This window comes from Falco punctatus (genome assembly GCF_963210335.1).
Source record: "Falco punctatus genome assembly, chromosome: 1".
Classification (NCBI taxonomy): Eukaryota; Metazoa; Chordata; class Aves; order Falconiformes; family Falconidae; genus Falco; species Falco punctatus.
In genome coordinates this window covers 110,691,834-110,718,907 of record NC_137580.1, presented here as the reverse complement: position 1 = coordinate 110,718,907, position 27,074 = coordinate 110,691,834, and the positions used below count along the sequence as shown (strand labels likewise).

The following is a 27,074-nucleotide window of genomic DNA, read 5'->3' as shown; positions in this document are numbered from 1 at the left end:
CCGCCCGGCCGCCCCCGGGCCTGCCCGCAGGAGGCGCCCGCTCGCCCGTTACCTCCCGCCCCGGGAGCCGCCGGCACCGCCGGCCCGGCCCGGCCGCCAGCGGAGCAGCTGGAGGGGCGCCCGTCACAGGCGGCGCGTTTCCACCGCGAGTGGGAGGCTGAGGTAGGGGCGGCCGCCACGGGCCCGGGGCCTGAGGGCGGGGGCACGATATAGGCCTGGCCCCGGGGGCGGGGGCAGCGGGGGCGCCTCGGGCCTTCCCTCCCGTGAGGCGGCCGCTGCCGTCGCCTTCCCGCCCCGGGGCCCGCGCCTTGCCTCGGAGAGGGGTCGCGGGGCCGAAGAGCCGGCGGGACAGGGGCCGTGGGGCCCTGTGGCTGGGCCCTCGCCGTGTCCACGGCAGGATGTGAGGAGCAGGCCCCAGCGCGGCTCCCGTGCTCCCTGTGAGGTGCAGTCGGTGGGAGTGAGGGGCCCAGAGCGTCGGTGGGATGAAAACTCATCGCTGACTCGGGTGGGACAAGGCCGGAGTGTGTTGTGGGCCCACGCGTGGAAGCAGCCCTGATGTAGGTTTTGCTGTTAGATGCAGCCCAGTGCAGACCAATGGGGAGCGTAAGCAAACAAAAATGCATCCAACACCTGCACTTCAGACTCAGCCCGAGCATCCAAGTGCAGCCTCAGACCTCCCTGCCTTGATTACGTGCCAGGTAAGGCAGGCTTTAATTTGACTTACGGTCTCTGACTTAAGGCTGTTGGCTTCTGCAGCATCCTTGTGCAGCCAGTGAGAAATCCTGTGGCTGCTTAATTTAGGCAGCCAAAAAAACCTCCACAGCCTTTCTCGGACTATTAAATAACACAGTTGATCTGTTCATTCTTGTTATTTATGTATATAGATACTAAACTCGTCACAAGAAAACACAGGGTAGGCAACTAGGGAGCAGGAATATATTTTTTTTCCTTGTTTCTACAAAAAAACCCCATCTTTAGTGGAGGAGTTAATTGAGCTCATCATGCAACATCTCTACCTCTAGCAGAAACACTGTGCAGAGCCACATTGCTGCCCAGTTTGCATATTTTCACGGTTTTCTTCAGGAAAAAAGAAAGATGGGATTTTGTAACAAGGGATAGTTTCTCAGGTTAGAGTATTGTGAGCATACCGAACTGTGGCGAGCGTATGTTGTCTTCGCAGGCTCCGTTCAGTGTGCAGGCTGCTGGGTCACTTCTGCCCTGCCACTCCCAGAGCATGGTTGGATCACATTGACATAACAGCAATGCCCCAAATTTTGTATTCTCAGGGTGCACATTGATAAACAACTTGATATGAAAATCACCGTTACATTTAATGTAATTTTTATCCACAGAAGAGGGTGTGGTTTGTGTTTTTTTATTAAGTTGCTAGAACGTGCAGCTTGCTCATTATCTACAAACAGTGAAAAGACAGACAGCCCCTTCATGCCGTTCATTTGCATGCCCCTCTTTTGCCTGTTCTTTAGGCTTTGAAATAGGATACTGCCTGAAGTCTTTATTGTAACATTTGACTTCAAAAGAGAGGCTACTGGGTTGGAAAGGAAGGCATTCTAGTAAGTTAATCCTTAAAAATGAAATTTGGTAAGGAGCTACTAAAGTTTAACGCGTAACAAAGTTAAGGATAAATGTAATCAGTCTACCACCATATTTTTTTTGTCCTGCAGCCCGTACAAAAAGGTTGTTTGGTGGAATTATGGCAGCAAAGACAGAACAATTTATGTTTTCTCAGTCCTCTGCTTTACTATTATTATTGAGGTCAGTGGCACACTACCATTTTAGTCTTACTAGTTGAAATATCTTAACACTTTTACTAATTATGTAACAGCTAAAGCAAAGTTTATGATTTTTTAAAATTTATCTTTTGATCTGTACAAGCTTACACTTCTAAACACCCCAAAGTGAAATGAAATGGAGTTCTTGCGCCTACCAGCCACTGAGCTAACAGCTACTGAGGTGGGTGCAGAGAAAGCGTCTACAGCAGTAGCGTAGCATTAACTCCTCTCGCATCTTTTCAAACTCATTACGCTGCTGTTTGCTTGTACAGACTCTGTGATCAAAGAATGCTTGCTTGCATTTCTTGGTTCTTTCAGAGGCATGGTTAATTATCTGTATTCACAGTCTAAACATTAAGCGTCGGTAACTGTGCCGGTTGCTTCAGGGCAGAGCTTGCCACATTTGTTATCAACAATAAGCAATGAGAATTAATCGTCTCTCATTAATTCAGTGGTGAACAATTTCATACGGCTTTAAAAGCGGGAGATGGCCTCGCGATGCGGTACTGTGCCACTGTCGAGACAAGCAGGTTGTTCTCGCTCTTGTTCCATGTGCACCACAGTCCCCTCGGTTTGCCAGCTTTGCTTTTGCAAACCACAGCTACATCCTGGAGCTGGTACCCACCACCCTGCTGCCTGCGCGCAGGGCTCTGCACAGACACAGCAGACCTCCCACGTAATCTTTGCTTCACGAAATGGAGTTGGCATCTGGATAGTTTGCTGCTTGTCCAGACACAACTCTTGCTTTGTCACACCCAATTAATGCCTTCATTCTGAATCACACTGATAGACTTGTGCTCACAGGCAGAACTTCAGCACAAGAACTCACTGCACTAAAGTATTTCCAAAATTAATATCCATGAGTAATTTTGCATAAATGAGTAGTGCCATTCAGTTTGTGATGGAGGCCTTTCTCTCCTAGGCAAGGATAGGAAATGTTTTAAAATAAATGCATACACCAGTTACCAGAAAACTCTGCTATGAACTGTGACAACTGTTTATAAGACATTGTTGCCAATTAATGGCATTTGTCCCCAGGATAACACAGGCTGGTTTTCCTTTAATCCTGAAGACTCTATGGCCATAACTTGGAAGTAAACAAGCGTGAAACCAGCATGGCCACAGCCTATAATCCTCAGACTTCACCTTTTCATTGGCCAGCAGCTAAGAGAACCTTGTAAATCTAAGAATATTCCACAGCATGTCTGCCTTAAGGAATCTGATTTAGAGGCTTAATCTCCATAGGTTTTATGATTCATCACATTTGATAGACAGGAGAACTATGAATATGGCCCATGTGCACTGCTGTAACTCCGCTGACATTAGACATCTATCATCAACTACCATTTGTATTCTACTTCTTAAGTATTTATATCTCCCATTATTGAATTCCTCACAATCTTTAAATATATTTCTCTCCTCAACAACTTAATGAGGTCAGGAAGAACTGTCACAGTCAGAAGACTGAACAAAGAGCATGTGCTGCTCTGGGCTTGCAGGAAGACTGTGATAGAAAAACTGAGAACACCTCATGTCAGCACTCTGCTGGGCACCCTGGCCCACTGCATCATGCTTCTTTTCATTTCCACGCTGTTTGTTTGCTAATAAAATTTAATACAGAACGTTCCCACTTGAAGACATCTCAGCTGTCAAAATACAACACTAAATGAGCTGCTGTTTAAAAGAGTTTTATAGACAAGTAGGTGGGCCTCGAGTACTTTCAAAGTAGAGCTGAAGACCATATATTGCAGCGCTCCTAAGGAGGAGCTGTCACAACATGTTGATATGCAGGTTGGGGGTGAATTAGTTTTGGGTCTTTGTATTTTCTTACAAAAGGCTGTGCTGCTCTTACTATGTGCACCACAAATTCCAACAACTGCTTTACGAATGCATCTACAGTTGAGCTTTGTCCTTTGGAGCATCACACTTTATCTAGGGTCTTCATTTATATTCATCAGCGAGGATGAAAATAAAATTTGGCTTTAATTCAAAGGCTAATTTAGATTTCAGTATATGATTAACATTTCACACACACACATACACCAAAGTCAAGCATGTGCATAAATCTTTGCAGGACTACGGCCAAAACATTTTTAAGTATCCATTTAATAAGTTTTATATAAAGGATTATTCTTACACGGGCCTTAACTAGGTAAATCTTGACACAGCTAAGTCTCTCTCTAGATATAATTATTCATTTTCTTACTTTTCATCTAGCTTCTACTCTATACACTGTTATCTAATTCTATCAGAGCTCAGGTACAAATACAGTTCACTAAATACCACATAATGCTTCTGCATGTGTGTTTATAGCAGCAGCAGCAGTATTTGGCAAACAATCTCAAAAAGCAAGCTTTCAGGAAAACATGTAACAGCAGCAACTGTATATCTGGTAAAACAAACCATTAGAAGATAATCAGCAGTCAAGCATAAAAAGCTGTACTAAGTCATAAATTACTGCAATACACACAGGAAAAATACTATTTTTTCCATTAAAATACCATCATTCAGCTACAGCAAACAAATTAGTCCACTTAAGACAGAGCGGAATCACCAGAACTTTAATACTATATTTCTGGCATGTAATATATACATAACTAAACAGTTAAAAAACATATAGAAGTGTAGTATACATAATGTAAATGCAGTCTTGCTGTGGAGTGTGTCTATCAGTATATTCACAGTACCAGTCATAACGTTTGCTAGCAAGAAAAACAGTAATTGGTTTTTATTAATAGCGCTAATCAGGCAAAGGTGTGACAGCTTGCCTTCCCTTCCAATAGGCATGGCCTCCGGTTCATGCTTTCTACCAGTATTAGGGGACCTTACAACATTCCAGCAACAGGGCATGCTGGACCCCTTCACAAGAAGCTTTGTGAACACCAGCATGAGATCAGTCACTACAAACCAGGTAAATAAAGTCAGACAGTGAGCAACCACCCATATGCAAAAAGACAGATTAGCCATCCGGCGGGACACGGGCTCCGCGTACACTTGCGACACATGAAGAAATACGAAGAGCACGAGAACCGTGAGCAGTGAGAAACGCACTGCTTCAATCCAGCCTTTGACTGAGTTTCTGCACTTCCGCAGGCAGAGTCCCACTTGGACACTCGCCATATATATGGCTAGGTAGCCAAACAGAGAGAGCAGTCCTTCCCTGTTGGCATTTAAAAAGCCAACCCTAGTATCTCTGCCATTGCTCCCGTGCAAGATAAACATCTTCAGAGAGGTAGCATTAAGAATAAGCTGATAAAGCACAGCGAGATTTATAGCCACAATCCAAGAGTTCTTTTTTGGAAATATGGCTAAAAGTAGTGATGCTGCAAGCCTCACAAATGCTAGGGTAAAGAAAAAATTCCAGTGCACTCCATACTCTGAAGTATGTTCATGGTACTCTATAGATTTAACACTAAGCAGTCGTCCGATGCCAAGAAAAATCAGTGGCCAAACGGAGGAGAACTGCCTGGCCAGACTGGAAAATCTTGGTTGCGTCACAGGAGACTTTTGTCTAACTTCAGGACAAACAAGAGCGTTGCCAAAAATAAAAGCTCCAACCCCCAAATCCATAACTCCTGTTCCATAGGTCTCGGCTTTGGCGTAGCGCCTTGGATACTGCGGGAAATCCACTGCTAAAATGCTGATTGATGTCAACACATTGATGTAAACACGAAACACAGTTACTGCTGGAATGTATTCCGGATCCAAGTACATCTTTTGGAAGTCTTTTACAATTTGCCTAAAAGACACTCTGGTCTTGTGTTTCCTTTGGCTGTATATTTTAGAAAATATTCCAGCACAGAAGGCCGCAATGATAGCTGGCATGAAAAAGATGATGGGAGACAAGACTGTACAGGAGAAGACGAGGGGAGATACTAGCACAAGGAAGTCTAGCAGCAGGCTCTGTTTTCTTGAACTCAAAGGTTTGCCATAGTTGAGGTAATACAAAATCAAGAGGAGTCCCCTGCAGAGCAGGCAGAGCGGAGGCAGGGACAAGCCCACGGAGATTTCCAGCAAACTCGTCCCGTTTAAGTTGCTGATAAAGGCTTCCTTCAGGTGCCTTGGCGACATCCTTCCTCTGAAAGCACAAACGGGCGCTTGCCTTAGTTTTGTAAGACGGGGTGGTAGAACTTCACCAGACTGAATCTGCCGGACGGGCTGACGGACACGCAGGGATCTCGGGAGCTTCCCGGTCACCTGGCGGGAGGAGCACAAGGCGCTGCCCCCCCGCCGGCCCTCACCGAGCTCCCATCGCCGCCTGCGCTGCTCCGGCAGCCCGCACGGGCTCCTGCGGAAGATGGCGAAACGCCCAGCGCGGGGCTGAACGTTCACACCGTGGGTAGCCCCGCCGCGTTCTCCGGAGCGTTAACGAAACGGACACAGAAACCCGCGACCCAGACGAGGCCCGTGCCACGGGCAGCGCAGCGGAACCGGCGGCTGACGGCCTTGCTAGAGGGGCCCGGTCCCACCGCGGTGCCGCCGCAAGCCGGGGCATGCCAGGCGTTAAAAGCAGGAATCGGGAATGCGGGGCTGCCGGTCTGTCCGCTTCGCCCGCACGGGCTTCGCTGGGGGAGCTTACCGGTGCGAAGCCGGAGCCCCCGGGCCGGCCACGCTTTGTGCGGTGGGCATCGGCCTGCTCTTCCGCAGCGCTGGGCCCGCCCCGGCCCCGCCCACCCCGGCCCCGCCTCCTCCGGCCGCCGCCGCCGCCGCCCGCTGCCGCCCGCCGTGAGTGCGCGCTGCCCGCCGGGCCTGCTGCGGGAACACGCGCGGGGCTGGGGCGGCCGCGGGGTGTGGGGGGGTTGGGGGGGGGTGGGGTGCCCGCGGGGAGGGCCCCGGGGGGCGGTGGGAGCCGGGGGGCGGCGGGGCTGGCACGACGAGCGGGCGGCACGCGTGGCACTGCGGCCGGGCCGGGGCGCTGCTCCTGGGCACCGCCGGCAGAGTGGTCCCGAAGGGGGGTTGCGTCCCAGGCGAGAGCGGAACAGGAATAATAGCATGGAAAATAGCATCGAATGAGAATAGAATAGGAATAAAATAGAATAAAATTACAGTAAAAATAGAATAGAATAGAAATGGAATACAAACAGACCAGACAAGAAAAAGAAAAGAAAAAAGAAAAGAAAAGTACTGGCAGTCTCAGCTGCTGGAAGGCAGCCAGATTCTCCCCGGCGATGTGACTGCAGCCCCCGTTTGCCACCGAGGGCCAGCAGAGGACACAGGAGGAGGACAGCAAGCGCATCTGGTTTCTCCTGCAACACAGTTCCCTGTGTCACTCCTCTTCCAGGAGCACTAGCGTCTCTGACACTGTCAGACCCACACATCTTTCCCATTTGTCCCAACAGGAGGAATTTAACAAAGTTGCAGTTTCTTGCCAAGAAACCTTGCTTTATTAATTCAAGAGAAACAAAACATTTTGTTCCTGATGTAAGGAAAGATATATTATTCCCTCCAAATGAGCTTTATTTGCTTAATGTATGACTATTACTCTGACAGTGCGGGTAGGCTTCCTAGCTCCAGCGTTACTTGCGCCCCACCGGGATCGGTAATTCTGTCTGAAGCCTTCAGGCTCTGCTTGTGGAACCTGCCAGAGAATGACATGTCCAGATTTATTTTGTTCTAAATGCCTTTTTTAATTTTTATTTTTTTATTTCAGTCTGATTTGAACAAGCTGTCGTAGAGTAAAGGCCCCCTCCAGCGTTCTCATCCATAGGGCTGGGACAAGATGCCAAAGCAGGTAAAAAGAAAACCAGGAGTTGTGCGTGCTAATTAAATTTTACTGCCAGGAAAGAATTCTTGGCTTGTTACCATGTAGTCAAGATTTGGTAACTGCTAATGGATATTCACCTGGACTTGACTGGACCTATTAACTGTGGTTTTGAGCTGTGTTACTAACGCCAGCTAGCAACTTTTGTTATGCCATTGGCTTTAACGGGGCAGGTGTTGACGCATGTAGCAAGCACATCCTTAAGGGTATTTTTCCAGTAAAATTCATGGACACGTGAGCAATGCAGTGTAGGCATCAGAAATGATTGTATTTTCAAATCCTTTTTTTCTTTTGGCTAAGTGATTGCCATCTCTTCTCAAAGAAGCAACGTTGAGTAGGGGGGTACAGGGGAGCAAAAATAAAAAATGAGCCCTTTCTCAGGTCTTGCAGTGTCAGCTGCACAATGGACTTCAGTTGGCTGGTGCCAGCATAACGCAGTGAACACATGGGAGCATACAGAAGAATGGGCAGTTGGCAGAATCTCATCTTGTCCATGAAGTATTTCATAATTGTGTGCGCCTGCTCTCTGTGAAAGCTCAAGCTTCTTAATGTTCATTCAGAGGAGAAAACCAGAAGTCACTTGGATGGCAATGCTTAACTCCTTCGCTAAGCTTTTTGTCTGTCCCTTTGCTGTGTAAAATTTTGCATTACTGGAAATGAACTACTTATGCTGTCTGAAAAAGATAATAATGCTCCTAAATGAGTACATTATTGTAGCTTTATATTTTTTTTTTAGAAATGCATTAATAGGGGTTTTGCAGTATGTTTTCCGCTGTATTAATGGGCTTAGCTCATGTAGTGGGAATGCTGCTAACTAAATATAGCACTTTTTCTGTATAAACAAGGTGATGCTGTTCATTGACTTGGTTAACTTGTAAAGAATTGCAGATTTATGCTACTAAATGTAAATGAGGGGTTACTTTGGAAAACTTTCTGTCAAGGAGAAGGAGAACAGAAAAGGAATACCTGGAATGCAAAAATCAGGACTGGGATCTTTTCCCTTCTTCGTTCTCTCTTCTAGCCACTCTCTTCTTCCCCCCCAGAAATGACAAACAGAACCTGAAATCTCCCTTCTGGCCAAGCTTTCCATTACGTTTGTACAACAGAAGTGTCCTTCCAACTAATGGTGTCAAGGACATGGGAGCCCAGAGGCTAGGATTTAAATACTTTAAGTGATTCAAAGGGGACAAATCTTCACCTAATGCAGGCCAGCTCCTGTAACACCGCCATTTCTTTCCCCTGGCTGCCACGCGTGCGCTCTGCAACGTCACCCTTGGGGCCCTCAATCTCTGCTCTAAAAATAAGTCTTTTTTAGGAAAACTGCATTTGTGTTGGACCACAGTAGCTTTCATCTCTACCTTAGCCTCTGCAACCAGGCCTTCCCGCTGCCCAAGGCAGCCTTTGCATTGAATGCATGACACTCACAGGCTTAGAAACATGCCAGTTAAGAGCATCGTTAAGGGTGTGCTGAACAACCTGCAAAATAGCAGGCGCCAGGTAGTGCGAGTGTAAGGACACATTCTTTCCAAGTGCGTTTGCTTACAGCCAGAATTACCCGCGATGAATTCAGTTTACAGACAGTGTTGTCAGCTGCCATCTCTCATGTGCTAGATAATAATAACTTTCTAAAAACAGAGCGCCCCATGGGAACCATTGATGCAGGGGGAAGGCAGGCGAGGAAGAGTAGCTCTAACATACCAAGTTATGACTCTTGCCAAGGCCAAACTTCTGTTACATGGAAGCAGTAGAAGAGCTATAAACTATAGCTGGTGAGGTGCAAGTCCAGCTATATTCAGCCTTTGACTGGCGCTGATCTGACATCCTTTCCAGGAAAAAGGCCAAAATGAAGATTCTATCACCCAGAATGACCTCAGTGAATCACTTGAAGAAGAAGTTAGAGCGTTCCTCGGTGATGAAGAGAAACTGCATCTTTTTGATGACCTCACGAAAGTTAATCCGGTGACAACTACAACAGGTAAGCTGCCAGCCAGGAGAGCATCTCCTGAGGAGTCACATTCCCTGGTGGCTACTAATATATGGTAGTTGCTGTTCTCCTTGGATTAATACTGTCATTAACACAGTAGTTAAAAATTCAAAGCTTACTAAAGCCTATTCAGAGCCTTAGAAAGTCACATTTGGCTTGGTTGAATTTTTTTCAAGATACTTTTATTGTAGATTTAGCCATGCTGATCTGTTATCAAGCTCTGCATGCAGAGGCCACGTTTGTGGTGTTGGTTCAGGTAGCCAGGGTGTGACTGAGAGTTAATGCTACTGAAGGATTCCAGCATGACCTTGTGATTGCAGTTTGGTGGTATAGGAACATATCAGAAAACGAGTCTCTAACTGAGATTCAAAATATATCCATGAAATTGGTTTTGAAAAGTAAATTCCTCACTTGTCTTTTGAAGATAACCTTTTGAAGATGAAGAGAAGCCAAGGCCTGTTCCTAGTGCAGACAGGGAATTCTTGCCTCTGTCTGTTCTGCAAGTGAACAGATTTGCTTTCTAGGACTGATTGTGTGAAACCTCATAAAAGCACAGGATTTATTGGATGGAATAGTTAGCAGATCCCTTAGGATTTTTAAAAATAAGGGCAATTCTTTAAGACATCGTTATGTATATTAGACCTGTATCCCTCTCTTGATCACTTCATTCTCTATTAAACCTAATAGGTGAGATATCTGAAGGCTTTTGTTACAAACAGGCACAGGAAGAGTCAAATACACAAACACATACGATGCTAACAGAAGGTGTGTCTTTCAGTTCTGAAATGTCTTCAAGCAAGATACAGAGTGAACTTGTTTTACACAAATGCTGGCTGCAGCCTGGTGGCTTTGAATCCATTTCAGCCTGTCTCCTGCCTCTACTCACCTGAGCTTATGAGAGAGTACCATGTTGCACTTCGTCCTCAGGTAATCCTTAGATTTGAAATAACTGTCCTTCTGCAGAACCCAGATGTCAGGTTCTTCAAATCCATGTAAGCAAAATAATCCTAAAGGATAAAACCCATTTCTAGTGAAACATTAAAAGAGCAGTACTGTTTTCAGAGAAACGCGAGAAGACCTTTGCTGTTGAACTGTGTACTTACTGTTCTCTTAAATATGAATATTCTTTTTTACTGCCAGGATTTAAAACCTCACATCTTTGCAGTGGCTGAGCAAACCTACAGAAACGTCCAAAGCCAGATAGACCCTGTAAACCAGTCAATAATTGTGAGTGGAGAAAGCGGTGCTGGGAAGGTAAAGGAGATTCTTTTCTGACATTGCTCTTAAGTTTTGAGATTTGCTAGAGCACGTAGCCAGTCTGCTCTAGCACAACTCTTGAAATATGCATAAAGCATTAAGTGATTGCTGCAGTTACATAGACTCTACTTAATATAGCTGCTCTTTAGGTGACATCTGTAATTTCTAGGAGGGCTGGATTTGAATCGTTCCAACCAGAATTGCACCTGAGTTCTCACCCTAGTCTGTCAGGGAGCTAGTGTGGGTCTCAGCAAGCCCTCCGCAGAGACCTGGAAGAAGTGGAAAGTTCAGATCCTATCCTAGGCCCTTCTGTAATGGTCCATACCTATTCAGGAAGATATTGAGGATATTTTTAAGCCTGAGAACAAAATGATTTGCTGAGTGTTAATGACTCAAAGTCCATTTATATTCAATTCATCTTAAGATACTAGCTGTTAATTCTAGCTGAGCTTCCAGATGGTTACATCTTGATAAAACTGCCATTCAGCAAAGCACTCAGACTCCACCAGCATTTAAATGTGTCTGTTGCATGTAAGCATATGCACAAAAGGTTTCCACCAAACTAGAGCTATAAACCTGACACAGTTATTATCTTTAGCATCATCGCCAGCTGCACACTGTGTTTTCAGAAGCTAGCACTGCTTCACTAACTGACATAACTAATAACATGGTGAAAACAAAGACCTTTTGTCAAGCCTCTGTCTTGCAGACCTGGACCTCTCGCTGCCTTATGAAATTCTATGCTTCTGTTGCTGCTCCAGTTATCTCTGGAAAAGGCAATGAAACTGTGGAAAGGATAGAGAAGCGAGTGTTGGATTCCAACCCTGTCATGGAAGCATTTGGTAAACAAGACTTTTTTTAACCACAAAAAGAAGTAGTGGCCACTGTGTGTCTTTGTTAACACACAAGTCTAAGCTAGCTCTTGGTCCTTGTCTTAAAAGACAAACTCTTCAAATACTGGAGCTATGAACAAGCACCCTTAGTATCTGTATCTCCCACATGGAAGAGTGGAACCACTCTGATCATTCTGTATCTGTCGCTGGCAATTTCACAGGAAATGCATGTACCCTGCGGAATAACAACAGTAGCCGTTTTGGAAAATACATCCAGCTTCAGTTAGACAGGTAATAATTACTGTGTAAAAACCTTATCTATTGTCTTGTTCCTTTAAATCTTTGCAAGCCTGTTTCTGAAGTCTGGCATAGAATATTTTATCTGTCTTTAGAACATATTTTGGTTTGCTGGCAGCTTACTTTTTTTTTTTTTTTTCCTCCTGCAAGCTCTCACCCTGATCTCTAGAAGAGAGCAATGGAAAAACAGAGATGCAGTTAAGAACTCTGAATAAAACATTACATTAAGCTTGCACATAACTGAAGGTGAACTGCAAAGCATTCATTGTCAGTCGGTATCGTAACAACACGACACCTATTGGATTCTATGAGGAAGTTTTGTTGAAATCTTTGCTTTTTTTCCCCCCTCTAGATTCCACCATCTGAGTAGTGCTTCCATTCAGACTTTCCTTTTGGAGAAGACCAGAGTTGCCTATCAGGCCCCCAATGAAAGAAACTTTCATATTTTTTATCAGGTTTGCCTTCAGTTAATTTTGCTAGCTATTTCTGACAAACAGTGGGGATGTAATCACCAGCTTTAGCACGGTTGCAGCTTTAAATATTTAACAGCTTTCCTGTCTGCCATGCTTCCAAATTAAATCATGCTCCTAGTACATTATTCTTCATTGTTTGTGAGCTGTAAATACCAAAGGCAGAAATCAGTTGTTACCTTATTTTCTGTCTCCAGATCACAAAAGGTGCTACTGCAGAGGAGAGGCTGGAATGGAACCTTCCAGAAGGGGCTCACTACCGCTGGCTGCCAAATTCTGAAAGAAACTTAGATGGTAAAGATTGGTTTCACAGGCTGTCCGTTAATAATGGCTGTAACTTTCAAGGCAGGCAGGCAAAAATGTGTCTGTCCTATTAAATCCCATGACCCAGGTTGGTCAGCCAGCAGCAGATGTTTTGCAAAGCCGCTTGCATTAATGTGAATCTTTTTAAGTTTCATTGCCCTGTTAAGAGTTGTCATCTGTCTTAAAGCAGCGGTTTCTGGCCTAACGAATTTGCATCTCTCTGTGGCTATGTTTAGAAACTGTCTTGTCTTTGGACGTGCTTCAGCAACCTGCTGCCTAACTTCAGAGCCCCACAGAGTCAGTGTTAAGCCAATGACTTGGTTCTCCAGCTTGTACTCTGGGATTTACCAAAAGAGCATCAGGCTCCCTTGGTGTCCTCTGCCAATTCCAGCTAAACTGGACATGGTATAGAGTGTTCTGCTTGCCTGTGTTTGCGTGCGTGGCTTTCGTTTAAATAGAACTTGTTTGGCTTTTCAGAGGACTGCTTCGAGGTGACCAGAGATGCAATGTTTCACTTGGGCATTGACCGCTCCACCCAGAACAATATTTTCAAGGTCAGGTACAAAGCACGGTCACCACAAGGCTGCTAGTGATGGTTGGAATGTCTTTTAAGTGTGGGCTTTCTGCAGAAGTAAATCTGTATCAACGTACAGAGCACGGGTTGTTTAGTATTCCTGACTGGAGGGCCTGCAGCTACACATGAGGTTGCATAGCCAAATACTAGATCTTAACTGAAAACCTGCACCTGTGAACTTTAGTTTTCCTTCAGCAATTGCAGCACGAGGAATTAACATAGAAGCCTGGAGTCGTCTTGTTTTGTTCTATGCAGAAATGTTTTGGCTTGTCCTGTGTGTGTGGCGAAAGGAAGGCTAAGAGGGCGCTGCCTTGGAGGGCAGCTCTGTTTCAGAAAACTCAACGATTGACTGTATTTCAGGTGTTGTCAGGCCTTCTCCATCTTGGGAACATTCAGTTCTCTAATCCAGTGGATGAATCTCAGCCTTGTGAACTAGAAGACAAAACCAAAGGTGAGGCAACAAGCATGCTGTGCTCCAGCGTTATCTTAGTGCAGGTGCCTAATGGAAAGGATTACTATGCTCTTCTGCTTGATAGGAGACTATCAAGGTCACGGGCAACCCAAAATTTAAGCATGTTTTTGTTCTTTATTTCACAATTTCAAAGTACTGAACAAACAAAAACCTAATGCCTCATTGCTCTGAGAGATAATAGCCTTCCGTTACAGGTCAAGACAACTGCAACATTAGACAGTCATTTCAGAAGGATTATTGGCCGAACTCTTGCCCTTGATTGTAATCTTAGGTTGACATCACAAGACTTCCAGAAATCTGACCCAAAGTGGAGAGCAGGGCTTTTAAAATGAAAGCTTTGAAGTTTTCATGATAAAGACTAAAACTTAGTCACAACAAATCTGTTAAATTGTGGCACAGAATGTAGGTTGTTCTGTGTGTCTTTAGGAGGCTTGTGGATCTAGTTTTCCTTCAGAACTAAAATACTGTTCTGAATAGTGAAGTTCCCTACTATTATTTCCCATGTGCTGAATTCACACTACTTAATATTCAAATAGTTTTGCACCCAGCTCAGGTTAACAAGACCTTAAATGCTTTGCTAGCAAATACTCATTCTTCTACATTTCCTTAGTATCCCCCAAATCCCCTTTTCTTCTGGTTGTGGCTATCTGATTTGTCTAGCTGCATTTAGAGGTGTCTGTTCAAAAAAGTAACAAAGATATACCTAGAGAGTACTCTCTAAAATGCCTGCTTCAGTGTGGCAAACTTCAGACTTTTCAGTATTTCATTTTAAAATTGAACATTGAACAACATTTCGGTTGTTTCATTTTAAATAGAGTACCTAAACTTTTAGGGGTACTATACATCCCAATTAAAAGTCTGATCTTGCAAAACTTTCTCCCAAGTTTGGGTATAAAGATCCAAAATCCACATTTAAGTTGCTGAGTTCATGGAAGTGTCAGTTTTCTGTATTATCTCTAGACCTTCCATACCTTTGAAGGGGCCGCATCCATGTGACACTCCAGATAACCTTGCGATGGTTTTTTTTCTGAACAAGGTTTTGTGATGACTGCTGCAGATTTGCTGAAGATACCCGTCGAGGAACTACTGGAATCATTAAGAATTCGAACAATAACCGCTGGAAAACAACAAGTCTTCAAGAAGCCATGCTCCAGAGCCGAATGTGACACTAGGAGGGACTGCCTCGCCAAAGTGATTTACGCTAAGTAAGGACACGCAGGCCAGGCTGCTGTGCTAATCCATATAACTTTTGTGAGGGAACAGGGAGGCTGGAGAGATTTACTTTGCCTCGCTTTCTGCTTGGACTCAGTAACATCGTAACCCTCCCTTCCCCTCTCGCCACAACCCTGATTCAGTTGTAGATAGGGACACAGAGAGATCTGCAGAGAACTGCCGTTTCATGTCAGCAGGCAGCATGCCATAATTTTTTTGTTTCTTCCACATGATACTGGTATAAACAGCAGAAAAAGATTGTTGTAACCAAGCACTTTCCAACTAACCCAGCTGTCGTTGTCTGCAGGTTGTTTGAATGGCTCGTTTTGGTCATAAATGAAAGTATCTATGCAGCTCCATCGGTGTGGACCAGCTTCATAGGTATGGTTATTCACCCCTGGCTTATCTGAGGAACCGTTAAGTCCTTCAAGCTACTCCTAGAGCAAAATGCACTGTCTTCCCATATTCCTTCTAGGTTTGTTGGATGTTTACGGTTTTGAAGCCTTCCCTGAAAACAACTTGGAACAGCTTTGTATTAACTACGCCAATGAGAAACTGCAGCAGCACTTTGTAGCACACTATCTGAAGGCACAACAGGTAATACCTCACTAAGATCAAATGTGAAATAACTAATTTTAAACTAGCATCTTTTGTCTCTTTAATTGCATTTCTGTGCCTCTGGTCAGATTGCAACCTTCAGTTGAGCAAGCAATGCAACAGAACAGTAGGATGTCAGTAACAGTTGCTTTTTTTAAAGAGGAGCATGTGGGGCTGTTGGTGAAATGAGACAGGTTTCTCTCTTGAGTACCGGAAAACTGTTTCCCATTATACAGCTCCAGTGGCTCTGTGGCCTGTTAAACTGTTTGCTTTCCCTGAAAGAGCTGAGCACTTAAAAACTAAATTCTTGATGCAAGTGTAGCCTAAATTGAGACTCTCTTGGAAGCTGCTGGTTGATTCTCTTAAGTACAAAGTACCTAAATGGGTGAGGAGCTTCTAGACCTGAACTTGGTGCAAAGGCAGAGAGCGCAGCAGAACCTTGTAACCGGAACGCCAGCAGCATGTAGCACCGGGTGGAGGCCTCCTGCCGCAGAACAGCTTCATAAAGCTCGCTGTCATGCTGGTACCTTTAAAGACCAAAACCCACTGCGCATCAGCTCTTCTTTTGGAACGAGGAGGTACACGAGTTGTGTCGTTTCACAGCAGAGAAATTATTTGCACCATGCTAAATGCATTGTGGCCACTTGCCTAACTGGTCACACACTGCTAATCCCAGTTCTCATCTGAGTGCCCTGAAAGCTACAGAGTCCCTGCCGGGACTGCTGCTCTAATAGATTTATTTCAGTCCTCGCTAAATTCCTCCACATTACAGATTTGTTACCACAATGCTCTTTGCCATTAACTGGAATCTGGGAAATTATTTTCTTGATGGCACCTTCTGCCTCACAGCATAGTTTTGTCAATTTATTCAGGAGAGAAGTATCTCTTTGACCATAACCTGTGCTTTCATACGCCCAGCCTTTTTTTTTCTTCTGCCTGCCCTCATTAGTATGCCAGGGGTTAATGGTCAGTGGAGATGGAAACCAAGTTCAAGCACACAATTACTTTCCTTGAAACTGATTCATGACCTCTGTTTATAGCAACCCTCCCAATTACTGCCTGCCCTCTTACCTCTCTTGATCTGGCTGTGTCCCAACCCACTTAAACGCCATTAGTGGCTGTGCTGAGCAAGCGTTTGGCAGGAGACTTTTTAAATAACTGGCCAGAGCTTGTGCTTGTTAAACACTCCTGACAGTTTGATCTGTAATACGGCATATTGTACAAATTATTTCAACCAGTATCTTTCTCTGTTTCCTTTTAGATCAGGCTTTGATTTAAATGGTGCCAAGTTAGTAAAGTCTAGTGCAGAGTGGTTGGTTTAGGGCTGTGTCCCATCTAAGAAAGGAGTTCTGCGTGTTCCTTGCCCTTCAGGGCAAAACTCAGCACAGCCGGGAGAGGCTTAGTGCAACGGTAGCCTCTGTGGGTGTACTCTGTAAAGCAGCCTTGCAGCGCACTGATAAACCTGTGAGGTTCCCAGATGCTTACACAAATCATTCCAGCAGGATTTGCTGCTATATAATCAAAAGCTACCTGGGGTAGAATATCCTCCGTTGTTTTTTTTCCTCAAGGTTGCCGTTGAACACGAGCTGAACTTTAGATTAGCAGACTGAGCCTGGGATTAATTTGTTAAACAGTAACTGCAGCAAACTGCACAAGACAGTGGTTATTTGAGCTGTAGTGCCCTCTGCTGCAGAATAACCAGGTTCTCTCTTACTTCAGGAAGAATATGCAGCTGAAGGCCTGCAATGGTCTTTCATAAACTACCGGGATAACCAGAACTGCCTTGATCTGATCGAGGGCAATCCGCTCAGCATTTTTTCTTTGCTGAATGAGGTAAGTGTGGATCTAGTTGTCTGCCTTCCGCCTGTGCCACCAAGGAAGACGTGAACGCTGAATTAGTAGGAAACTTGTCAGCTATAACATTTCTGCCAAGCTCATTTTCAGAAAAATCATGACACTGCCTCTCCTATTCAGAGTTGTGTTTTTTCCCTCTGATCCTGGATGTTCTGACTCAAATATGAAGCCTCAATTACATTATTTTGGGGTTTTTCCCCCCCAGTATTTCAGGGCTTGCATACTCAAAGCAACTCTAAAAGTAAAATGGCTATGATTTTAAAGTGTCTTAGCTTTTAAAGATAGTTCTTCATGACAAATAAGAGATGCTGCAACTTTGTCTCGTTTGTTCTGCAGGAGTGCCGTCTGAATAGATCCTCTAACACTGACCTGTTCCAAACTCGGATTGAGAAAGCCTTGTCTAATAATCAATGTTTAAGTCGAAACAAGTTCAGTAAGAAGCCTAACTTCATTATTTCACATTATGCTGGCAAAGTCTGCTATCAGCTGGCAGCAATGGTGGAGAAAAATAAGGTAGGTGCTTTCAGAAAGAACTGTGTAAAAAAAACCCAAACCTAACCATCTTACAGATCAAAAGCAATTAAATCAAGGCACCACTAACAAGCACACTCAGTGATGCTTACTGGATATACATACCTTGCTCTGAGTAGATCCTTCAGGCTGTGTAAAGGCGGGCGATGTCTTTGGTCTGATTCTCAGTGAACCATCGCTGGCACAAGCAAATGCTCTGTTAGCAGACCTTCCAGCTGAGGGACCAGCGGACCATGTATCACCAAATCAGGGCTTCTTCCATTCCTGAGACAACGCAGAAGTGTTAATGGCATCAGGACATTTCTATAATCATAAATACAGCGGTTTGTTTTTCCCCCAAATTCAGATAAGTTTATGAGAAGCAAGAGCATGGACTTCACTGATAAGTCATGGAAGTACCAGGAAACTCAAGTTTTGGCCTCATTGTGCCATCAGGGAAATCACCTGCAGATACAAGGGTCCCTTGTTAGTTCTGACATCGCTACCAATTATGACAAGTGGTATTAGGTGATGCAAGAAGATACCATCTCTTAATTAAAAGGAAGACTTCCTAATATCTGCTGTAGACTGTCCTACGGGATTAAACTAGTCCTGAGACTCCTAGCTCACGTCAGTGGTGTAATGAGAACAACATTAGGAGCAGTTGTACATGTGACTACCTGAATCCAACTGTGAATGAACGTATGTAGTCAGAATTGAAACTACAGCTGTGGTTAAATCAAAGCTGGCATCAAAAATACTATTCCATCTATATATGTGGAATTTTTAGTCATTTTCAAAGGTAACAGGTTTCTGGCAAAGTCCAAATGCTAATGAGTCATGCTTGTGTTCGCAGGACCCCATTCCGCTAGAGCTGGTCCACGTTTTGCAGAATTCTAAGGACCCCTTGCTTCAAAAATTATTTCCTGTGACAGAAAGGAATCAAAATAACATCAAAACACAGAACAGAGCGGCTGTTGTTACAGTGGTGTCAAAGTTTAAGGTACATCCTATTCAAGTTTCTGCTTTCTACTGTTACCATCATAACTAGGTGAGGAAACAGTATAGCTGGACCAAGATCAAGTGTTGGTAAAATGAAGCAGCTGTAAAACAGAAATAACTTCAGGCTCCCGATACTCTGGGTTTTAACTCCGTCCCATTTTACCTTTTCCTTTAACACTCAGGCATCTGCCTCTTTGAGGATTCTTCCTACCTGTTCTTCTTGAGGGGTTAGCTTCAACTGATGGTCCTGCTATAATTTTGGAAACTTCCTGAATTTACTATCAACAATCTCACAAAAGCATTCACAGAGTGGATTTTTGTTGCTCAAGCTGTCCTCATAGAAGAGCCCTGCTAACACTGACTCTGTATACCCATGCTTGCTAAAAACGGCTTCACTGTTTTTATAGAAGACCATTGATTAGCTAACTACCTGCAGAGGAGTCCCTAATTAAGCCTGTAACTACCTGCAGAGGAGGAGTCCCTAATTAAGCCTCTAACCACCTGTGGGGGAGGCGTCCCTAATTAAACCTGTATTTGTTTTCTACAGAGTTCACTTGAACATCTCATGCAGATTTTGAATAGTACCACAGCACATTACATCCGGTGCATCAAGCCTAATGCTGAGTGCAAGGCGATGACTTTTAGAAGAGAAGAGGTAACTTTGCAAAAGCCTTTCCCCACCGAGTCGAGAAGCTTCCTGGAGATATTGTGCAGGGCTTTGTGTTGGGTCTTTTACGATCCTGAGTCACTTGCAAAAAGCCCTCTTCACAGCATGCTTTGAAAGAGCTTTTTCTCCTTTGGAGCTTCCCAGATAAATGGATAAATGTCCTTTCAGAATCACTGATGATGCTTGTCTAAAACAGAGCGAGTCAGCACAGCAGCCCTTCCAGATGCAACTTACACGTTGCTGTATGAGAAGCTCTGTTACCAGAGCGCTCCTGGGTGATTTGGGGTGCTGCCATCCCAGCCCTCAAAACAGATAACGGTGATCTGACTGCTCAGCAGTCCCGGTCACACGGATACCTGGACGGTGAATGCTCACAACAAAACTTCGCTTGCTCCTGGAGTCTAGTGTAGGACAAGTGAGATGAGATCAGCCAACAAGCATGTCTTTGGGAACAGAGCAGCAGATGCTAAAGCTGTAACTAGAGAACCTTATCTGACGTAAAAACAAGCAGCTGTAGTGCTGCCTTAATTTTAAACACTCAGAGAATTTGCTGATTGCATGCGAGTACTATTAAAATGCCAACACTGCCTTTTCATATTCTGCTGCATTTGGTCAGTGCAGGGGGTGTGGATACCGCGAAAGGGGGCACTGAGGGCTGTCCCCCTGCGTTAGCGCTGCCGTGACCCTCCTCTGGGTGTTACTCAAAGCAGTAGCTCCAAGGCTGCGTAACCCCCTTCCCTGCCCTCTCCAGTCATTCCCTGGCCACCAGTGCAGCACCCCCTGTGCAGACCGTAGCAGCAGTTTCCACAGACAGAGGTCACCTAAACCATCTCAATTTATGCCTCAGGTTCTCAGCCAGCTCCAGGCGTGTGGAATAGTCGAAGCCATCACCATCAGTGCGGCAGGCTTCCCTGTTAGGTAAGTCCAAACTTCTTGAGCAGCATCTTCCATAACCCATTTCTACAGCAATTACGGCATTATTAGTTATTCAGAAGAGCTTGTAAGCAGGAAATGCAAATATTTTACAGTCCGTTTCAGACCACAAAACTACTAATTCTTTCAAAGCTGTCTGAAGAGTTCTGCTCGCTACTTGCTTTTAAGCTTATTTGAGCACCTCTCTTTCATGTTTTGGGGACAAAAAAATACCTGTCACAATCTGGACTGTTGTTCTGCATTTTGGCTAGTGACACTCTGCTTGTTCAGCAAGTCCAGAAGTGCAGTAACAGCACAACAAGCAGTGCTAGCACAACCTGCATTGAAGACAATGGGGTTCTTAAAAATACACCAAATACTATCAAAGTCCAGGTGTATGTATAACACACCCCTGGTCGGAGAGCTTACTGTTCTTTTCCAATCTGAGAAGCTGGGGAAGAGGTGTTTTGATGTAGACTGTCATGTACTAGAACTTTCTAATTGAATGTGCTTTCACAGTAACATTTTCAGCAATTAAAATTAAATTATAAATGGCATTCATCTAAGCACCGTCACCTTGAAGTGGAGCATCTCATGGCAGCCAGGCTCCTTTCTGGGCTTTCTTGCCCACCTTTAGAGGATGGAGAGAACAAGGCCTGAGCTGGTCACGGTTTTGACAGCTCGGTGTCGATGGGCTGAAGCTCACCATTATCACCAACAAGCACCAGTCCCGCTCAGTCTCTGCTCCAGGCAGTCACTGCTGTTACGGGGCAATACGTGGTCTCCTACATTTCCTCAGAAGCTCTGTGCTTTGTTGCTTGTTGCTGACTGCGTAGGCATCACTCTGTTTGCATTCTCTGCACTGGATCTTTGAAGCCATTCTGCAATTTCCACCCCCCAAAGGATAGGTTATTTACGTTATAGTAAATGATACTTGCTTACAATTAACTGTACGTTTGTCTATCAGGATCCCTTTCCAAAGTTTCACTGAGCGCTATGACCTACTGAGGAAATCATGTGGATCCAATAAAAACAGAGCGTGTGATAAAAGCAACTGTCACACTGCCGAGAAAAAAGGTATGTTTCCTTAGATAATTCCTCTGCTACCAAGTAGAATTATCACTGCACCGATCTGATATCACATAAATCAGATAAAATTACTGTATTTAGCACTAGGGACACCAGTATTCTCAAAATATTTTTCTAATCTGTCGCCAACTTGAGTTTCTAATTTGCCTAACGCTTACAGCAGGCTCTCTTTTAAAGTGTAAATCTTTCATCTTACTGCCATTTTTCTGTGTTCCTCTTTGTTAAAGCAATTACAGTACAATGGTGTTCAAGGTCCTCCCCTGATATAATTTGATTTAGAGTTGGTTCTTGAATAGACTTGAAAACCACTTACCTTTTTGCTTATATTCCTTCTCCTTCCTTTCTTTTTCTTCCCCACCTTGTTTTCTTGCCAAACACACTGACCTTCTAGCTTACCTGGATTCTGCTGCTTCTTCTACCTTTTACAAACTTCTGTATGTGATTCTTTTTTCTAAGCAAGAACAAGGATGGAATTTAAAAAACACAATCCAGTCTACAAGGTAACATCTCTGGTATGAACTTCTTGATGAGGCAGGTGACATGTAATACTGAAAGTTACTGCAACCCCATTTTCTCTCCCACATTAATCCCATCTTCACCCAGTGGGTCTGTTCAGTAACCAGTAAACATGGGAAGCAGGACCAGTAAGTACCAGCCTGTCAGATAAGTAAAACGGCTGGAAATCTATTCACTTTATGGAAATGAAATGAAGTAAGGAAGCATAGGCTGGAAAATTACTTACACACTGTATCTTTCTCCCTCGGTTATAAACCCATTAGCTGAAATACCTCACTGCGATAGGTTACTGGTCCTTTTTATCTTTAGAGGGTAATAAGCTGCAAACAAAACAAAACAATTTCCTAAACATGAAAATAAGCTTTTGGTTGCCTTATCAGCCCAGCCCCATGAACACCATCATAGTCACCAGATGTCTTCCTGTAAGCAAGAATTGCTTGTATTTGTTTTCAGTACCTTAAAATGCTCTCATCTCCTTAGAAATATTTATAGCAGAAAAGCAAACAGTATCCAGGATGGAAAGATACAAAGGCCATCAAGTTCCGGCATTGGGCATGCAGAATCTCATGCAGCATTGCCTTGAACAACACAATCTCTTTCAAGGACAGGTCTGAATTACCTCTTTTTCCAAATAGATTAATCTGGCTAACATGTTTGTCTCATAATGCAAAAAAACTGTGTACTACATCCCAGAAATGGTTTTAATAGCCACTTATTGCTGCAATAAACTCCTGCTTAGTACGTGTCCCTGTAGCTGCTTCTGATGCCCTGTGAAAGCTGCAGCGTTGTGTATGATTTTTCTGTTCCCGCATCTTCCAGTACATTAATGCTGTGAGCCTGATTAGGTGCTGTTTGGTCTTTGTTCCCCACAGCTTTGAGTTTTGGGTATTTCCTGAGATTTTCTTAGGACTGAGCTGCTCAAGTATCTTCTTAATTGGATTGCTTTTGCTTTCTAAGTGAGAAAGCTGAGCCCTCCATATGTGTGTTTCATTGCCTCCATCTACCCATAATGACATGTGACCCACGGGCAGGTTATAACAGGGGTGGTAGGGCAGCACCCAGACTCCACCCTAGGTAAAGCACACCACCACACACGCTGGTTTTCTGGCTGCTAGCACATGGCGCAACCTATGCGGTCACATTTTCCCCTCAAACACAGCTAGACCTAGTGATGTCTCTCAGCTGTCACACACACACCCCCTCCCCAAATGGCCAGGAGGTCTCAGTGTAAAGACAGTTCCTTGGTCCTGATTTCCAAATTTTGTGACACCTTCTCTTCAACGCTTCATTCACAGGCGAGACGCCAGTGGTGGATGATGACATCGCACCACGTTCTGTTGTTCTTGAGATCCTTCAGAATGTTATGGGACAAACTGCTGCTGAGCAAACAGGGGACAGAGCAGAAAACACTTCAGTGTACTGCGGCAAAACCAAAGTATTTATGGCTAATTCTGTGGTAAGAGCGCTGTTTCCTTGGCTAAGAGTCCTGGAGCGTACCTGCATCACGGGGATTCTGGCACAGATTATCCTCGTGGTTTAGGCGATACTGCTGCTAATGCCAGTGCGACCAGCGTCTGGCATTTTCCTTCAGTTTATTAAACTAAATCAAACATCCAGCAGAATCCAACTATGAGAAGCACTTAGTTTAATGGCATCCTTGTTGCTAACGGACAAGGAGCTGCGCTTGTGTCTAGCATTGTCGGTGTCCTCCCGATTCCAGCGAAGGCTTCAGCTGGTGGGCCTGGGACTCTGACAGGCCTGAGCTGCTGCTCTGGGGGAGCAGTAAGGGGCCAAGGGCACTTGTGCAAAGCCTGCATGCTGGGAACCCCCTTCAGTGCAGCTAGTTTTAAGCCAGCTGCCACTGTGAGTGTGGGAGTGCCCACTTTTTCTCTCCACAACAGTCTTTTCTCCCTCAGGTCACATTTCCATTTTACGTGTTATCTAATAAGCACTAATGAAGTGCTCTCACTTCTAAAACCCAATCCAGCAGTCTTGGCACACTGAAGTGTGCGTGTGGTTTTCTGGCAAACACCAAGAGGCTGTAGAAGGGGGAGAGTTGTGAACACAACTCCGTGCCTGAGCATTAACTGCAGGCTCGTGTCCCCAATGCAGCTGGAGCAACTTGAAGCTAGAAGAGCAGAGGTGTTAAATGAGAAAGCGTTTTGCATTCAGTGTTGCTGGAGGAGATTCAAGCAGAAGAAGCTAGCTAAGGAGAGATGGTCCGCGACTGTCATCCAAGCAGGTAATTTGATAAGGGTGTGGCTGACTATAATATCACAAGTAACATTTCCAGTTACACTGGGTGTTTAAAAGTGGCAGGAGTGGTTACATTAATTGAACACGGAGAAGGCTTAAGTGCCATCTCTCTTACATTGTGTGCAAGAGCTTCCGAGATGCTTTGAACTCATATTTCTTCTAATTAAATCTTCAGCTATTCGTTCCTGGTTAGCCAAGAATCGCTTCCAAAGGATGCGTGGGGCTGCTAATGTTATTAAGCATGGCTGGAGGAAATGGAAAGTAAGTACCCTGCTACAGGAAAGCACTGAAACTGAGTGACTGGGGCTTTTTAGTGTTTGAGAGGGAATATGCCTCTGTCAGGTAACTGTACAAACCCAATACAGCCACTTCTCCAGAAAACTCTTCTCAAGCTGAAGAGTACAAGGTGGATGCCAATCTTGTAGAGCTGCTGCTACAGGGTGGCAGCGCAGACAGCACAGTAAACTTCCTTCATGACGGGGGAAAATGTCCCAAAGGGCTCCCTCTCCTTTAAGATGCCCCCTTTTTTAGACTCCGAGTTTTGCAGTTTTAAATTCTGTTCAAGATGTTTGAGAATTTTGTTCAAGAATATTGTTCTGCATCTCTTCAGGCAAAAATGGCTGCGTTAGCAGCAGCAGAATTGGATGAGGGTGAAGAAAAGGCGTTCTCAGTTCCTGGAGCTACGGTGACCTCAGCCAAACCACCTTTCCCTTTGGAAACAACTTGGCCTCTGCAGGCAATAATTCAGTTCTGGCCTCTTGGCCTTGCCCTGGCTGCTGCACCTGTTACTGTAACGGGACTTCGGAGAGACCTGTCCCTGCTGGCGTGTCTCAAGGTGCTGCAGGAGAGCGGCAGCTGCAAGGTGGAAAGCTGTTTCTTTGGCTGCGGCATCACTTCTGTTAGAGCTCTCCCACAGGTAACCAACCTCATGCACTCGAGGCAGCAGCACAATTAAGCTCTTCCGTGCAGGAACCTGAACTCTTCTGTTGAGCGGAGCGACCGTGAAGTCTGCTCTCACGCTACCGTCTTCCTTTTCCCACGGGCTTAGGTACTGAAGGACACCGACAGCAGCAGGTCAGGTTAGGCACAGGGCTGAGCTGCGACTCTCGGCCAAGCTGGGAAACTTTTCCTGATCGCTGCCATAGGCACAAACTGATCAGAGCTCTGCTTCAGGAATGGAGAGCAGGGATCCCAACACGGGCTCTGCTCCTGCGTACCGTGTACTTTTTCTGCTTAGGGGATTCAAGCTGCAAAACAGGTGAACACATGAAAAAGCATCCACCTGGGGAAAAGCCTCTGGGTGCATTAATAATACCGCAGTAATTCTGGCAGTAACTTCACTGTGCAGACATGCACGGACCAGTCTGCATAGAGGGTTTTCAGGGCAGAAAGCAGGGCACAACCTTGAAGTACTTAATCTCCTACGCACATGCAGGACAGTCTTGGATACCACTTACTACAGACAAGCCACAGCCTACGCTGGCTTCTCAGAAATTGTGCTCCAGTTACAAACCACCTGGTGCCTCTGCTTGGCTTTTTTGGTGAGAACGAGGTTGCACAAAATGATGTGTGCAGGAATGAGCCTGTGCCTGGTTACAGTTACTATGAGTAGGAAGCAGCAGTACCAAGTTCAGTACTAAATACTCAAACCTTCAGTGTTCCAGCCAATTTCAGTTCAAATTACAGTATTGATACTCGTTGTTGTAATAATTTATCTGAAATCCATTTGGCTAGGACTCCTTTGGAAGTCTGCCCTCTATCCTTACTCATTCACTAGTTAGTTATATACTAAAGCACTCCTTGGTTTGAATAGCAAAATTAGCTCAAAATCTGGCAAAAACATCAGCTGACCTCTCTGCCTCTTCTTGTAGGGCTCCATCAAGTTTCACTGTAAGAAGTCTCCCCTGCATTACGCAAACATCAGCCCCCACACAGATGCCTGTTCCATCACTGGACTTAACCAGATCTTACTGGAGAGGAAAAATCTCCTTCCGACATAGGTTCTGGCCATCTGCATATACTGTACGTTTTCCTTCAGGGAAGGGCTGCCTGCAAGCTGCTGCTTTCAAATTACTCGACGTCTGTATCTGCTGCTACCTCAAGAGCTTTCCATATTGATGCCTTGTACATATAATATACTTCAAAATCAGAATGCATAGGGGGGAACTCCTCCTCTGACACACACGCACATATTAGAGGAAATACCAGCACTAGGAGAACACTCAATTAAAACAGATCAAGTGCTTTGAGCAATATATATTTGAACTGAACACTTGTGGCATTACCTGGGAGAAGTAAGAGGCTGGTAATGGGAGAGCAAATAAGGCAAATGTTTCTGGTGCACGCTGGATTCTCCCTGGGAGGCACAGCGTTGTGCCTGACCGCGAGTGCTGGGGAACACCGCAGCAGACTGCGACTGAGGAAGTGCGTGGCAGTCGGCTGTAACACTAAAGGCAGGTATCTCGGGGAAAAAGCAAAACCAGACTCTTGCTTTTTATCTGTATGTTCTGCCACAACCGCCATGCGTTTCTAGCGCTCCCTCGTCAACAGCGTTACCCCTGCAGAGGTTCTCGTCAGATGCTCCGTCCATCTTTTTGTTGTTGAAATGGGTCTTGAAAATGTTCAGCAATTCTGTGTGTGCCACTTTGAAATAAACTGCTAAATACCTTGTAAAGGTATCTGACCACCTCCAACAAGGTTTAGTTAACAAAAACATTC

At 44.9% G+C, this 27,074-nt stretch overlaps 2 protein-coding genes across 3 annotated transcripts; one reads left to right on the top strand and one right to left on the bottom strand.

The window, feature by feature from the left end:
- The first annotated feature begins 3 nt into the window (after positions 1 to 3).
- On the top strand, positions 4 to 27,034 carry MYO19 (myosin XIX). 2 transcript variants are annotated; one of them, XM_080382849.1, is made up of 27 exons: positions 4 to 162; positions 575 to 698; positions 1,894 to 1,971; positions 7,441 to 7,521; positions 9,382 to 9,526; positions 10,314 to 10,462; positions 10,676 to 10,789; positions 11,502 to 11,634; positions 11,847 to 11,916; positions 12,275 to 12,377; positions 12,590 to 12,686; positions 13,173 to 13,249; positions 13,630 to 13,720; positions 14,778 to 14,946; positions 15,261 to 15,334; positions 15,429 to 15,550; positions 17,270 to 17,383; positions 17,741 to 17,917; positions 18,771 to 18,917; positions 19,464 to 19,571; positions 20,431 to 20,501; positions 21,463 to 21,572; positions 23,396 to 23,556; positions 24,213 to 24,342; positions 24,532 to 24,617; positions 24,967 to 25,272; positions 26,228 to 27,034. In XM_080382849.1, the coding sequence occupies exons 4-27, from the start codon at positions 7,510 to 7,512 to the stop codon at positions 26,354 to 26,356; spliced, it is 2,895 nt and encodes a 964-aa protein (XP_080238975.1). In that variant the 5' UTR covers positions 4 to 162; positions 575 to 698; positions 1,894 to 1,971; positions 7,441 to 7,509; the 3' UTR covers positions 26,357 to 27,034. The 2 variants fall into 2 exon arrangements, 1 of the variants encoding a protein (XP_080238975.1); XR_013927436.1 differs by lacking the exons at positions 24,967 to 25,272; positions 26,228 to 27,034 and adding an exon at positions 22,581 to 22,708.
- PIGW (phosphatidylinositol glycan anchor biosynthesis class W) lies at positions 4,336 to 6,513 on the bottom strand. The gene has a single exon (XM_080383572.1). The coding sequence runs from the start codon at positions 5,859 to 5,861 to the stop codon at positions 4,341 to 4,343; it is 1,521 nt and encodes a 506-aa protein (XP_080239698.1). The 5' UTR covers positions 5,862 to 6,513; the 3' UTR covers positions 4,336 to 4,340.
- Positions 27,035 to 27,074: the final 40 nt, after the last annotated feature.